Source organism: Pollicipes pollicipes, unplaced genomic scaffold (assembly GCF_011947565.3).
Source record: "Pollicipes pollicipes isolate AB1234 unplaced genomic scaffold, Ppol_2.1 Scaffold_7231;HRSCAF=8579_pilon_pilon_pilon, whole genome shotgun sequence".
Lineage (NCBI taxonomy): Eukaryota > Metazoa > Arthropoda > Thecostraca > Pollicipedomorpha > Pollicipedidae > Pollicipes > Pollicipes pollicipes.
Window position 1 is genome coordinate 33,485,793 of NW_023597034.1, and position 16,398 is coordinate 33,502,190.

General features: G+C 52.0%; 1 protein-coding gene across 1 annotated transcript in view; it reads right to left on the bottom strand.

The window, feature by feature from the left end:
- Nucleotides 1–16,398, bottom strand: part of LOC119110032 (PDF receptor) — a 119,254-nt gene that overhangs the window by 90,891 nt on the left and 11,965 nt on the right. Inside the window, exons 4-6 of the mRNA XM_037233777.1 lie at nt 9,195–9,255; nt 8,389–8,496; nt 6,997–7,154 (exon numbers count right to left, since the gene is read on the bottom strand). Of these exons, the coding sequence (XP_037089672.1) occupies nt 6,997–7,154; nt 8,389–8,496; nt 9,195–9,255 (327 nt within the window). The remainder of the gene's footprint in view (nt 1–6,996; nt 7,155–8,388; nt 8,497–9,194; nt 9,256–16,398) is intronic.

Here is a 16,398-nt window from a genome sequence, read left to right on the forward strand (position 1 = left end):
CCAACTCGAAAGTGAAGAAGTTTGACATATAGCAAACGCAAACGAAAATCATCGTCTACGTTCCTGCGACTTGCACTTACAGCTGCCAGATCCTTAGCGCAATCATAATTCGGCCTTCTCGGGACGGAATGTCATCACTCGATGGCACGCAATGTTGGCACCGCAGGGACTTGAACCCGGGACCGACAGGCCCAGAGCCGAGAGCCCTAACCACTGTACCACCATCAGTTCATCAGATTTTGCAACAGGCTGCAACATGGACATGGTAAAGTGTGCGTGACCGTACCCAAAAACGGTAGGTTTTTTATGCGCACGTAGCGGGTAGAAGATCGACCTAGAGTCTATACCCACATATCTATGTCTACATGTATACACACACACACACACACACACACACACACACACACACACACACACACACACACACACACACACACACACACACACACACACACATATATATATATATATATATATATATATATATATATATATATATATACAATACCTTACTTTTGACGTCACAAGATCCACTAGTCATTTGCCCATAACTATAAGAGATTTGAATATCCTACGCCGCACGGTTTCCACCCTATTTTGAGAAAATAAAAATCACTGCAGGAATCAATGTCCTTCTCAACCTACCCGCATGCGTTTTAACACGCGCGCGTACGGCCGGCTGAATAGCAAACGCTCGGGTGGGGGCTAAATTGACCCACTGACATATCTAAAGCTGAGAGAGTTTGACCTCGTTTGACCTCAAAAAAATTATGGTGACCCAAAAAACTACGAGAATGTTTTCATTTTTTAATTTCAATAAGCGTCAAGGATACGCTAGCCCATATAGTCCTAAAAATTAATCTGAGTCAATTCAGGTCAGAGACTTTTCTCTCCTCCCACCCCGATCCTTAAGAAATCAATGGAAGACATCTGCTGCAGCGCTTGTTATCGAGAATTTCGAAATGAGCATCGGAAACTAGCTCACGAAACATGTTCCCTTTTAAAAAAACGGATTGCTCTAAGCCTTGGTCTGATCTCTTTACCTGACCCAAAGACAATGAAGTTTGTTGTTATCCTGGATCAAAAAGTGGAATTGCCAAAAAAAGCTATCTCAGAGATGCATAGCTTCGGCTAAAAGCATAGCTTGGAAAGTTTTGGTCTCATCCACAAACGCGATTAAGTTTGGTAACACTAAGAAGCAAATCGTTCATTACACATGCTGTGATTTGTTCACATGGTACCCCTTCATGGAGAACTGAGCAAATGTGCCGACTGGTGGGTTGCGGTTTTCGTATTTTGGCGTGATATCTTGTCATTCTCCATTTTCTTTCGCCAGTCCTCCGCAGCTTAGAAGGCGGTTTACATGTTATGCCACTTATCAATCAAGTAAGCCCACAGGACTCACGCAAAACAGGGAACACAACAAACAGGCCAAGCTCGTAAAAAACAATATATGTTGCGAAGTGACGCAGCTGGGATGCTTGAAGATATGAATTTTATCAAAAGAGCACGCTGACATGCAATAAACTTTCTTGACGCTGCGACAGAGACAGGGCGTGCTGAAGAGCCCGCTTGGTGATCTGGACTACTCCACCAAGGACCAGTCACCCTATCCTCTCGTCACCGGAGTAACCACCAAGTCACCAGAACACCGGCCCGCGAAATCTCCCGACCACATAAGTTACAAGCCTGCGTATATCTCGCAGAGCGTCTGCAGCGTTTTGCATTAATTCAAGAAGTTACAATCTGACAGACTATCCTGTGAAGCCCGTGGAGGCGAAATGGGCTGCAGTGGGTGGAACAAAACATGGGTAAGGCGTTCCACCTTAGGGGTAGACCGAACGACGTGGAACACGCACTGGCGTAAAGCCTGTGTAGCATATCGCGAGGCACCACCGAGGCACCACGTCGCAACAGACAGCAGGTCAGGCATGGAGCATAACTAAACGATAGGCAGACTGAAACATACAGATATCGACTGACGATGTCTGGTGTATGCACAAAGCAACAGCCGGGTTTTCAGCGTTGTTTTTAAGCTCGTATGCTTTTGCGATGAAATCCACTCAGGCTGCCCACTCTCAAGCCAGTCTCATGAAATAGATCACCACCCCCTGGCGTTTATGCTTATCGAACGGCGTTAGCCATCGTTTCAGAGCGATTTGGCAAGATGAGGGTTACCGTTGCTTTCCATCACGTGGCAATCAGGCATTACCATTATGGAAGCATCGTTACTCATTCCACTTCTGTGCTCCCCGACGACTGACGGCCATCGGCCGACGGCATCGGCATCGGCATCGACATCGACATCGGCATCGGCGTTGGCATCGATGGGAGAAGTGCAAGCCCTAGCAATGAAGCGGCAGGAGCTGGATCAGGCCTGAATAACACCATCGAATCAGTGGGCGGTGCCCTGCCCTCGGTGCGCGCCGGTGACGGACCTCGCACACTGTAGCCCGTCGACGTCTCACGGGGGCAATTACTACCACGATGGCCTTACTCTGTTCTCGTCACGATACCACCATGGCGCCATCAGCTTGCCTGCTTCGGAGCCTGTCACAAGGTGACCGATCCATCACGTGCAGCCTCTGCCGGGTCCCGTCCCAAGATCCGCCCAGTCCTGTGCTCGTGCGCCGCTTTCCGGAGCCCGCAGTCAGCATCGTCTAATTTGCGCAAAGTCCCGTCCTAAAATGGGCCACCGGCATGATGCCTTCCAGCACGCTGCAATATGCCTGGGTCTCGAGGTCGACAACTCATGCCCATCTGGCGACATCTGAACATGCGCCGCTCTCTCCGAGGCCCGTCTCGGCGGCGAGCGCTGCCCGCCCATCATCCAGCCTGTGAATGCCGTCAGCGCGGCGAACACGTCCTCTCACCTTAACGGCACAGGCACTCGGCGGCGCCGGCGAAGAGAGGGTGCCTAAATAGAAAAAAAATCCGGCTTAGGTCGGAAGGTATATTTTTACCACACGTTTTTCCTATGTCTTAGTATTACACACGCATCCGGTCAGCGGCGGCGTGGGGAAGTCGTCCTGGCATCACGTGCTCCGAATGGGCTGCGTGAAATGTAGGTGATTACGTCTTTCACGTCGCGCATATAGCATAAAAAATAGACCATCCACGAAGTTCTGGGGACACTTCTTCAAAAACACGAAGTTCTTCAAAACCCTTCTTCTAAGCATTTTGAACAACGCAAACTTCCACAAAGTTATGCACACTGCAAGAGTTATGGTAAACGTTGAGACATTTTGCGCGGATAAACCTTCACGAAGGAGGTAACTCCGCCGTACATGTCAGAAAATACAGCGCCACGTGTGACGCTTCCCCGGTGCACGAAACGTCAGGGCCGTAGGATTCCGCACACGGCCGGGGTTCGAATCCCTGGCGTGGCCCCTGGGGCTAATGTGACCATCAGCAGCGCCGAGCGGAGAGGCCTACGCAACAACGTGGGCTGACGTGTTCCTAAAACACGAGACGTATCTCCCGTGTCCCCAAAGCTGCAACTGGCTCGCGGTGTGACGTGGATGCCTTAACAGCGGGCAACTGCTCTGCGATTCTCGTCGCCGGCGGATCGTTGGTGCAAGTGCGATCTTCAGTTCAGTGCTAGTCAATCAGCGTGTGCAATCAACATTCGACCAGCAATCAATCAACAATCGGCCGTGTGCCGTGAGCTCGATTTCACTAATGCGCGCGGGCGTCCTCGCTACGATCCAAGGCGTATCAAACGGTCCGGAACTGGCTCACGCAACCTTTTGATGAGCCAAGGCATCGCCGATTTGATCAATGAGGCACTCATCACTAGTTAACGCGCGTTACCAATGAATTCTGCGAGACTACTTCAGATCCCTCCACACGCTACCCATCGCTAGCAACGCTTTACAAATTCGGCGCGTGAGTGGACTACCAATGATACATAAATCAACGTTAAATTGACGCCGGCGCATGCTCTGGTCGTCCCCCCAGGGTACGTCGCTCGGCGTGATTAACATCGCTAGCTTGTCCGGCCAGCAGTTTCCGAGAGCAAGTCGAAACAGGATCAAAGCGCGCTCCGGCGTTCTGCTCAGTCTCTTAGGAGTCCCGCCCTCGGTCGGTCCGCAGTCCACCGTGATCAAATGCCGGGAATCCCACCGCTCTGTCCAGGTCAGGTCACCGCGCCGTCGACCCAGCCGGGGTCAGCACCCTTCCCGCCGCGATCGACCGGCGCGGAGGCGCGCGGCCGCCGCCGCCGGCGCGGGCCCGCCCGCCCGCCGGAGGGGAGGGGACGGGGTAATTACGGGGGTGGCCGCGCTGCGGCGCCACCGCCGACTCAGCGCTCCCGACGCCTGCCGCTAATGGAGACGGATACGGCGCGCCAGCGTCGCCGTCGGATCGGCAGCGGGCCACCTCTGCCGTGCGTCCGCCGCCGTCCGTCGCCGCCCGACGGCTGATTTATGCCGGACGTTCCCCGGCGGCCGGGGATGGAAATGACAGCTCGGCGGCCCGCTCTTGGAAGGAGCAGCGGTTCGGGCGCTCCGCTGCCGTGCCGGGACGGATCTGGGCGGATCTTGTCACTTACGAATGCCGGGGATTGATCTCACCGAAAGGGTCCCTTCTTTGTTTCTTCCTAAACGAGCAGAACAGTATGCGGCGACGCCCCGCTTATCCTGGCAGGCTACACGCACCAGCCATGAGTACGCCCGGGAGCCGCCGCCTGGTCGGGGCATCTTCTTAGTGAGGCGGCTGTGCGGCCTTATTCTCGGCGGATGAACCCCAAGTGCGTGTGGTTCTACACCACCGCTATCCACTCTCCTTCATTCCATAGCCCTGAAATGGTCCTGACAGGCCGAAAGGGCTCTAATCCAAACAACCTAGCCTAAACGATGCAACACTAGAAACATTGCCTTGAATTCGGGTAACATTGCAACTCTATATACCTAAATCCACAAAGAGTATCACGAGTTTCATATGAATTAAGAGTACGAGTTAGGGACAACGGGAAATGAGTATCCGGTCGGCCAAACCCTCTTAAAGCTCAAATACCGTTTCTCAAGATGACACGAAAGTAATTTTTTCGGTAGTTTTGCGGGATGCAACCAGCCAAAAATATTAGAGTTACATCAGCGCTGATGGGAACAAAACGTAATTCAGAACATAATGAATAATACACCTGCACCACAGTCGAGACACGTTTTCAGAAATCCCATGAGGAGCAATTTCTGTCAAGCTGTTGCCATCCTTTTGCATCACCGTCAAAAATGATGAGGAGGATCAACTACGCTCAAGACAATAAGTGAACGACGTGGAGAGGCCGATTTAGCTGACAGCCGTCGGTGATATTCCGACCATGATGCATTTGTGTGGGCCCAACATTTGAATCACGCCGATATGTTTCCATATTTCAGAACTGCGTTTCCATGGGGACACTTTCGAGCATTCCTTATAATACTGGTATCCCCAGAGGTTAGTGTCTCAGCTGTAACTGCACTAAAGCTTTCGTTTCTTAGTCAGCGCACAAAGCCATTGGACGTTGGAAATCAAGTGCGGGATGTCAATATAAAGTCGCGTGGTGTCGCGCACGTTCGCGCAGCACTAGCGCTATGGCACATAGCCTCTAAAACCAAGTGAGAGCACCAACTCAGCGCGGTGATATGCCATGCGTAGCATCTGTGTGAGCTGGCGTGTTACAGGTGTGACGCATGTGAACACATGTTTCCATTCGCCGGGTAAGAGGTGTTTTTCATCCGCTGGCGAAGCAAGGCTCTGGGGGCGACTAGTGACATTTTAAATCACCTTCCACAACACTGTTAGGTCCACAGCTAAACCCAGACGTTGTTTGAAGTTATGGAATTCAGATCACCTGCACCACCCTTTGGTGATAGCGTGGCTGCCATCTTAGCCGATATTTTAAGCCGACGCCTACGATTGAAACTAAAAAGGATGAAAGTGCGCAAGATATCATGTTATCTTTTCTTCGTATGATGTAAAAATGCCGAGTGATCATTTTTGAGACGTCTCCAGGGGTTCAAGAGGTCATTTCTAGGAAGACCATGCATTTTTCTTCATTACTGTGCATGTTTGAGGCATGGCTCGGCATAGCTTACATGGTTGTCATTGGCTCATATCGATGACAAACAGGCGTTTGACATCTAAACGGATACAATGCCACTCAAAAGTTACCATCAGTCAAGGATGGACAGTAAAGTTCAAAATGCTTTGTCTTTGTAAGGAACACCTTGGTGCTTTAATGATAGTTATAAAATCTACCACAAATGAAAATATTGCACCATGGCACCAACATACTGAGCACTGGCTGATCAAGAACTATCCGTAATTTGGGGAAAAGCAAGCTTAGATGCTTAGATACATATGAACATCATTGCGGATTCGTACACGTTTAGACAGATTTTGACATTGAAAAATAATAAATTTAATCCGTCTTTAAGGATCAAAGAATTTGAAATCCAGCTTAGATCGATATGCATTAAAATATTTCTCAGCTCGAGTCGAATGGCTCAGTATGCGCGTGGCCAGCAGGGCAGCTTTTAGCTCATTATCCAAGCTTCTCAATACACAATGGCTCGATTATTAAATTTGCGTTTTGCTACCGATGCCTGCATTTATAAATCCAAAACTTTCTGGTACCTGCCCAAGGACAGGAGCTGGATTGCGTTATCCATTCAGCTCCACAGTTTACTTTTCCATAGCAAACTTCAGGACCTTTGAAACGGCAAAGCGCAAAATGCTGATCTTTCAAACTTAAAAACCAACATCCCAGCACGGGAAGATACGAGTCAGGGAGTGGGAATCCACTCATATACTTATGCTCTTGAGGAACACGTAACTACAGAAGCACAGAAACACCAGCAATCATCACAGCTGTACATACTTCCGCATCTCACCATGCGTCGTTATCGCTAACGCGATTGAGGCAGCCTGCAGAGCCGCGCTGCCCCGCCACGCCTGCCATACAGCTGGGCGAAGGCCGCGAGCTGACCACAGCCGGGCGGGCCGCACACTCACGCCTGCGTCGTCGCCCGAAGAGCTGTACAGCTGGTCCATCAGCTTCTTAACCTCGGGGATGTAGCAGTCGGAGTAGTTGGTCCAGCCGCCGGGCTCGGGCGACGCGCCGGTCCGGCCCCGCCACGTGCCGTCCAGCATGCAGTAGCGCCGCGCGAACTCTGCAGACGACAGACGGTGGGTGCAGCTGAGGCTCGACCCTCGTCACACCGGGGTCCATCGTCGTCGCCAGCCCAAGTCTGGTGCCCGCTGGCTTACGGGAGGCTTGCATGTATGCTTGTCCAGCTTGCGGGCTGGACGAGGGATACGTGGCGACGGGACAGTACGACACATGACGACGGGGCAGGATGACTTGATCAAGTGCAACACTTTATGTAAAGCTTGAGGGTGGTACCCATAATTTACCAAAGTATGACCGAAGTGCTGCAACGAGTGAACTATGAAAACGTTTTTAGAGTTATAATAATGGTCAATGTCGGCACAGGCCAGTGACGAAAACGCGGCGAAGGGACAATGTAGGAGACTGTGCAAAGGCTGTTAAGCCGCAATATTCGTTCAGATCCCAAACAGCAAATGCATCCAGCGAAAAGAAGCTGCTGTTCATGGATACACTAAGGCCGTTGAAAAGTACTAAGCGTAGACCCCATTACACGCGGAGAAGGACAGACGCCATTTTACGAGCTGTCGATTTCGCAGCACTGTCGCCAACTAAACACAAGACGTTTTCCTGCAAGCGTTTGATACCCATGCCGTGCCCCACGGCCGCTAAGTTTGCATTAAATATCTGGTAGACCATAGTCACCTGTACCACCTCCACAGGGAACAAATCGCCACCAGTGCATCAACATGCGCTGAAAGCGACTCTTAAACGAGCCGACTGCGGCGCACGTTATGATTAGATCATCATTCAGCTCAATATAAGGAGGGAAGACGTTCAGCTCATGGTTTCTCGGCATTATGAGCTGAAAGTTCTTATGTTTTGTGAAGGACTTTAAATTTACCAGGTCATGTTAAAACGTTGTCGTAACGCTAAATAGTGATTTCATTGACAGTACTCAGGGTACCGTAGTACCGTGGTGATCCTCAGAGTACTATCCATATAATCGCTCTTTAGTGTTATGACGTCGTGTAACCTGTATCTTCAGGCATATTAAAGATCATTAACTCAACACAGCAACTTTTCACCCTCAACATCGCTCAACTACCTAATAGCAGATTGCCTGCCGCGCAGATGTCCGTCCCACCATTTACCATCTTCTTGACACTCATGCATATGGCCACGCGAACGCTGCATGCACTCACCACACAGACAAATCTCCGGCAACGTCTCACGCTTTGTCACGCCTCCCCCCTCCCCCCGCATCCATCATGCCGTCATGACGTCACCGCGCTTACTGTTGGGGTCGACGCCCTTGAAGGGCGGACAAGGCAGCAGCAGCTGGGTGTCAGCTTCTGTCGGCGGCCAGCAGAGGATGCTGTCGTACGTGGCGTTGCACCAGCCGTCTGCCGACGCGGGAAGACGACCGTGAGCGAGGTCAGAACACAGACGTCACCAGCTGCGGCTGGCTTGATCGCCTCCCTCCGCTGGCGAAGCCGGCAGCGAATAGGCATTCTGTCACGCTTCCTCGGAGTTCGTAGCGACGGACAGAGTCCTCAGAGTGCCGCCAGGAAATCATGCAATTCGGGAGGTCAATCGGCCGTGGTTGGTCCAGCTCAAGTGCGCCACGTACACAAATGTTCTCCGAGCCGATTATGGTAGAGTTTGGTCTTCTCGGGCAGGAGACGTCGACACAAGGAGAGTTGAAATGCTATGTTTGGTAAGGGACTACGTGCACACGTTAAGTTCATGAGCTGCGAGGATGTCGTCTATAATAACTATCATAAGCCGAACAAAAACACTCGATTAAGCAATGTACAATGTGCAGTGTGCAACAAAGCAGTGAACAGTGACGTTACTTAGAACGGAAAAATCGTCTGCCTGTCCAGGTTTTGACCCAACAATACAGCGTTGTTATTAAACAAAGTGAGAGCATGCCTGCGCCAGCATCGAATCGCCATTTCCACCCACACGAAAAACCGTGAACTGCGATCGGAAAACTCACGAGTGCACTACAACTGCATCGGAGCAGCAAAGCGCACAGCCAGCCACGCACTCGCGTGGTTACTGAGCGCGGTCCACCTGCCGTGGCATGCCGGCGCACTCGCCACGCACTCGCGTGGTGCCTGAGCGTGGTCCACCTTCCGTGGCAGCCGGCGCACTCCCTGCGGAATCGCGCCGGTGATACGGTCGGGCGCTGTTTGCGTGCAGTGGACCCGCGACCGATACCGCTGCTAATGTAATGGCTTCGGTACTCCGCAGCTGCTGACGCTTGCAGTGCTGCCTCCGATACGACACGAGCACGCTTCCAAATGGATCGGATAGCCCCAGCGGCGGTTCGGTGAGGATGTTGGTAATAGTCCACGGACCAAGGTGGTGCGCTTCTGACGGCGCTGTGTTTGGACGTGCGCCACTGTCGGCGCTGTTTGCACGTGCGCTATTGTCGGCGCTGTGCTTCGACGTGCGCTACTGTCGGCGCTGTGTTTGGACGTACGCTTCTGTCAGCGTTGTTTGGACGTACGCTTCTGTCGGCACTGTGGTTGGACGTACGCTACTGTCGGCGCTGTGGTTGGACGTACGCTACTGTCGTCACTTTGTTTGGACGTGCGCTTCTGTCGGCGCTGCGCCTGGACATGCCCTACTGTCGGCGCTGTGTTTGGACGTGCGCTACTGTCGGCGCTGTGTTTGGACGTACGCCACTGTCGGCGCTATTTTTGGACGTACGCTTCTGTCAGCGCTGTGTTTGGACGTACGCTTCTGTCGGCACTGTGGTTGGGCGTACGCTACTGTCAGCGCTGTGTTTGGACGTACGCTTCTGTCGGCACTGTGGTTGGGCGTACGCTACTGTCGGCGCTGCGCCTGGACGTGCGCTGCAGTGAATGTCCATACTGCACTGCGCCGCTATGCGGACCGCAATGCCAGACGTGAGGCAGACATCATGCGGGATGAAATTTCAGTGCAGGAAAGAGCGAATCCCTGCCGAGTTAATGCCAGCCCAAATCATCTGGAAATTCAAGTAGTCGGGTGTTCAATGAGACGACGAGCTGAATTGGATGTGTTGGTAAGTGGATAGGCGACGCAAATTACGCTCCCAGCATCCAATCCGTCTGCTTAGCGTTTGGAGTTATCATATTTCGCTTCGTTTTCTACGGGAGCTCGGAAAGATCCGAAGCTGACGTGCGTGCCGATATCGTATCCCTTTGAAGACGGATAAGTCGCGGGGGCTGACACCGCAATACGATAGACGCTTTCATCGCAGGCGGTTCGGTCGAAAGACAGACAATGCGACTAGCATATGGGCTCAACCGAGTTGATGCTGACAGGGAAATAGAGTGTTTCAGAACACAATACCGGCCGAAAAAGACAACAAACGCGCATCATATCAAGTGATGCTAGGCTTAACTGCCTCTACAGCTTATGCCGTCGCATGGGTCAGTTCAGAACCTGAGCATGTTCTGTTCATTGCAGCGTTGGCTTTTGCTGATGACTGGTGGATCTGTAAATGGTGGCAGCAAGACCATCTTAACTAGGTCTGACGATCTTAAAAAACATGCAGCCAACGGAAGCCCCGTCCGCCGTCGTCCCGGTACCGACGACGCGGATCTCAGCTAAATTTGCACTTACATTTCCAGTGCTGTGCTTAAAGGTCCTGCGGTTAAAACACGGGCGGTCTTCACGCCAAGTCACGCTTCTCCCAGCCCAGCAACCAGCACAATCGCTACGCGCCCGTCAAATCTGCGGTGAACGGTGTGTGCGCGTGTGTGTGCGTGTGTGTGTCATTGGGGCTTTACAACGCGACGAGCTGCTGAGGCTACATAGCGTTTCCTACCTCTCATCCTGGCAGGGAGGACGTGCGCCGCTGGGGACTGAACCCCGTGCCTCTGGTTCACCAGACACGCAGCTTAAACACTACACTATCGGCACTCCTATCTGCGACTCCACCAGGGCACCTGGTTGCACTGCCTGGCGCAGCTTAAACACCCCACTATAGGCACCCTTCGCGGTGATTCCGCCCGGACACCTGGTCGCTCTGCCCCGCGGTCTGAGCGGCGCGCGTGGCCAGCGCCTGCCTCCGACATGTTTATGTACGTCGCCCTAGGGGCAGATTTGTTGGATGCCGGCTGTTTTTCCAGCCTGCCCGACTCTGGCGCGGCCGGCCACAATGGATCGCGCAGCACGTCTAGCTACAATGGATCTTCTCTCCCCCTCCCCCTCCGCCCCGTGGCCCGCTGATCTATTGACGGCCTGCTCGGCCCCGGGCAGGAATCAACCCTGCGTAGGACCGCGGTCGCCGCTGGCCGCGTGACGGCCCGGGGATGCTGCCGTCGGCGGCGTCCACGTGAGGTGGCGGCGGCGGCGGCGGCGGCGGGGTGGACGGGTGCTTGTCGTGCGCTTGGCGTGACAGAATGGCGCGAGGGGGCTGACGTTTTCCGGAGATGTCAGTGATACGGCACGGCGGTGTGATACACCCGCATGAAGGAAGGCGCCTAGCCGTGACACAGCACGTCAAACCGTGCTGCGCGAGAACGGTCATTTCACTAGCTGCCATAAGTGTCTGATGGTTTCAGCCATGGTGTAGTGAATGCACAGCGTCTGGAGCCGGGCAGAAACGTTCTCCTTTTGTCTCCCCAGCCCCACGTATTTAAGTTTAGCTGCTTCACATGCGGATATTTGCCGCAGGCTGCCGGAGTTCGTGGGAGCTTGGCGGTAATACGCATGCAGCTACCTCACGAGGAACGCAGTGGCTGCCTGTCGCTGCTTCCACCTCCGCTGTCGGTCCTTGGACGTTCAGCCAGGCCATTGAGGCGTGTTTACACATCGGACCCTATGTCGCGCCAGTCCCCATTGCAACTAATGCTGCGTTTTCAACTAGAGCGGCCGGTCTGGCCAGGCTGTTGCACCATTTGCAAAGTTTTACTTTTGCAACCACTGTTACAAGCAGCTTTCAGCACCGCTGGGCAATGTTCCTGAAATCCCATGCTGCAAACTATTGGGGTGTTCACATTGGCTCTGTTTGCGAGGCAAAGTTGTTCTGCAATGTTGCAACACCATCAAAAGATGAAGTATCAATCGACTACCACGTGGCACGTAACATTCGTAGCTTACGAAAAGGCGAAATTCGGCTTGGATCGGGCTAAAGCCTTAGCAACTCGGATCGATGTAGTTCTACTTGAAAAGGAATGTATTTGATGTTATTTCTATGCGCACATATCAGCCTCCCTGCGTGCGGAAGGTTACGCGTACTTTAACACAAACCATGAATCCATTGATTTTGGGCTACTTTTTGGCGGATTATCGTTAGATCTCTGTAACCAGAGCAGATAAACACCATGCAAGCATGCGTCCGCGTGCCACTGACAATAAATCAGCTGCACAGCCTGTTAACTTATCACTCAACACGCGCTCGAGCGGGGGTCAGATTGACCCCCCAGAGGTTTTTCCAGAATGGTTTCCGAACGGCGCGGTGTAGCCGCGCCAAATTTTGCATAGCTGTAGACAATTGAATAGTGGATCGCTTGACATGAAAAATTTATACGTAACCTGTAAGGTCGCTGACCTATGGCAGGTCAAAGTCAGGCCATGGTTTCAGCGAAGGCAATTTCTAGGGAATCGTCCAATCTGATACAATAACGGAGTATTTGACGAACCCATGCATCTCTGAGATGCTTTCTGAGGCACTACAAATATTAAATGGGCAAATTACGTTAACCTAAGCTCAGGTATAAAGATCAGACGAAGGTCACAACCAACCTGATTTATTACTCTAGGGCTTGCTGTATGGGATATAATATAGTTTATAATTAGGGCCATAATATAGTTTATATTATAGGACATAATATAGTTTATAATATAGGGCTGTAATAGTTTGTGGTGCTCATTTCGAATTTATTGACAGAAGGAACCGCATTATACATCTTCCATCAATTTCTCGTAGGTCAGAAAACGTCATTAACCTAGATGGCCCTGGTCGACATTTTGTTTTATGAACGTACTGCATAGCGTAATCTTTGTCGCTTATTCAAATGCAAAACTCATAGCAATCTCGTATGAATTTGGTCACCATGACCTTCAAAAGGTTAAACAAGGTGCCAGACCTCATAGGGGCTTTTGACCTTTTGCTTAGAAACGGTTTCCTAGATTCTGGGGGCACTTTGGTGACCAACCTAGAATTTGACCTTGTTTGACCTTATTTAACCCGAAGGTCATGACTAAGTAGGCTCAAACTTTGATCTAAGTGAGTTCACGTACAAGCCAAGACACCCTGCAAATTTGGTGTCTCTAGCTTTCTTAGTTCCCGAGATCTCAGGGGGGTCAAATTGACCCCCCAACCCCACCCGAGCGAAGGGTATCTAACCGGTCACCCGGTCCGTGTTAAGAAAAAATAAAAAATAAACTGACGGACAAGTGGACTTTGACTGTTCTCACACTCTAGTCTTTTAAAAATTGACCCGGAAAATCATGGCCACACAGCATCGCCGCACGTTTGGCCACATTTACCGCAGCGGCCCACACAACCATTGGGCGGGTAATCGATCCGCAGTGGCCGGCAGCTATCTGTGCCGCAATGATTGCCAACCGAAAGCCCTCCATTAGCGATGGAGGGACGCCTCGATGATGGCCGACTGCGAAATCCTCCGTGACTGTGCTGTTAACTTGTACGACCGTGCTGGAGAAACTATGCATCGATCGCTGCGCCAACCCCCCCCCCCCCCTTTCCCCAGCGACCTACTGGCACCCTGTGCAGACCGCGGATCACTTCATATTGCGTAACCACCTGATCGTATACCGTAGATGACTCGCACCAAAAGTCGTCACAAACAGCTAAACGCTGATTTTATTTTTTCACCCAAGTCACGCAGCCTTATCCAAAAACTTCGAGGCAAACTATAAGGCTCACGACACAATGGCACAGAGAGATGAAAGATGGAATGAGACATGAAAGCTGGAATGTAACGTACGGCTTCGGGCCTTCAATTTCTATATTAATTAAGCTCCCTTAATCTCTTCCTTTAGGCACCTCTGCGTAAATTGTTGTTTTCCATTTCTCTCAGCCAGGGCCAAATAACAGTGCGAATGATCTCGACGAACGTCATGATCTTGGTATGATCGCAAAATTTAATTGCAGGTCCCTCCCAGTACCAGGCCCTGGAACCGCCTCGCATGCCCATGCACCCGAAATTTTGAACGCAATTCGTAAAACGATGTTCAGAAGCGAGGAAATGTCAACAACCGCCGCGAGCCGTTTCGGAGGAACAGTCAAGGCCAGCAGGGACGGGCGCCCGCCCCGCCCCACCGAAATGGGGTTAAAGCAGGACGGTGTCCGTCCCGCCCCACCGAAATGGGGTTAAAGCAGGGACGGTGTCCGCCCCGCCCCCACCGAAATGGGGTTAAAGCAGGGACGGTGTCCGCCCCGCCCCACCGAAATGGGGTTAAAGCAGGGACGGTGTCCGCCCCTCCCCACCGAAATGGGGTTAAAGATTCACTTCCGTCCGCGTGTTTGTCCAAAGCCAAAGTTAGGAGCGTTTCAGCCGCCTATGTGGACTCCCGAGAGGGAGGCGCTTGGCGGACGCGTGCCGCGGAAGTTAGCTGACGCTGTTTTTCATGTCTGATTTTCCTATTAGTTGAAGCCACGAACAACTGAATCTTTTTCAAAGTTCCCGGGAGCAGCGCGGGCGCACGCCACCTTAATCAGGCGAGATTCACAGGCAGCGTAATCGCAATGGATCGGGGCACTCCGATCAAGCCGCCGCAGGCCCACCATGCGTGAGGCGAGGAGACCAAAGTCGTGACGTCACCAGATCAATTTCTCCCGGAAGGGAGTGGGACCTGACGCGTTGAATGATTAAGTGCACCGAACCTGAAATGCATACAAACGGTCATAATGAGGGTGTATTAACGCCCGCCGGGGATTCAGTTCTCGAAACCAGATTATTTTCCGCCAGATTTAAATTTCACGCATAGCCCCGGATGGGGAACGGGCCGGGGCGAATTGGCCCAATGTACGATGCCTTTTCCGGCTGCTAGACCGGGGATGTTTTCGTCGTCGCAATTCCACCGAGGCTAAAGTGGCGCGGGCGCTCTGTCTGCTCCGTCGGAACAGTCGCAGAGCTGCCGCTGCTCTGGTGAACCGACGCGCCGTCGACCCGCCGCGGCGGCGGTCGGCGGCGGGCCGGCTGATTCGCGGGGTCAGATCGCCGCAGGCGTCACACATCGCGTTTCCCTCCTCGCGGTGGACCGTTATCAACGCGATGTGGATGGTTACAAGTAGTAGTGCGTGCATGTGCAGGCTATCTGTAGTGGTGCAGCTGGATCGGATGGGAGTAGCTGCGTTCGTCACGTTTCGAATGATGCCTTGCCACAATGACACTTTCGTGTAGTGTGTCGTCGTTGCATTAAGGCCTGCACAGTATACATTGCACAGTAAGTGTCAGTTGACTGAAGCGACGTTAAAAAGCGTCCTGAGCCATTCTACACGGAATGGCGGTCCATTAAGCCGTCTAGCCGATCCGACAAACAGGTTTCACTCTGAACCACCCTTAACGGATGATGGCCTTGCGTGTTGCGTTTAGAAACGGAGGTCGCAAACGATCAAGAGACACGATTACACATGAGCGGCGTTCTTCACGGTCCGATGAGTTCAGACAGGTGCGGTATTCCATGGTTTTAAAGGGAGTATTCCGGATTTGTGTGGGTTTTGAACTGAAAGAACCATCTTGAAGGTCATTCCGTGTAGTTACAGCCCTGCTCTTCTCGGGACCTAAACCCCTCTATTTCTGAGCCACGCGCTGGGGAAAACGTGCGGCCTACCTGGAGAGTATTCTTAAGTACCCCCGGCTCAAGGACGTCATAATACGCCACTCGAATCCTGTCATTCTGTTATAATGCGGTTATCGACCAAGAACAACATAATGCTGAGTCGTTCATACCTGACGTTCGTAAGCACAATTTCTAGAAATAACGGCCGTCAAGTGGCTCTAAATCACGTTGTGCAAGGTACGATGACGATATCAAACAGGACGCATTGATGAACATATTTACCAAACAAAAAATGTGTTTGTCTCGACCAGTCTTTTCCACTCGAAAGTCTATCAAAAATTATGAGTAAATTATTTCCATATATCATCTTGATCTGATCCGTGCTTCAACATCTTTTAACACGGGACATTCTCTTTAAAAGATATGACATGACACATCACCCAGGGAAAGGAAGGCAGAGAGAGAGCGAGAGAGAAGAGAGAGAGAGAGGAGAGAGAGAGAAGAGAGAGAGAGAGAGAGAGAGAGAGAGAGAGAGAGAGAGAGAGAGAGAG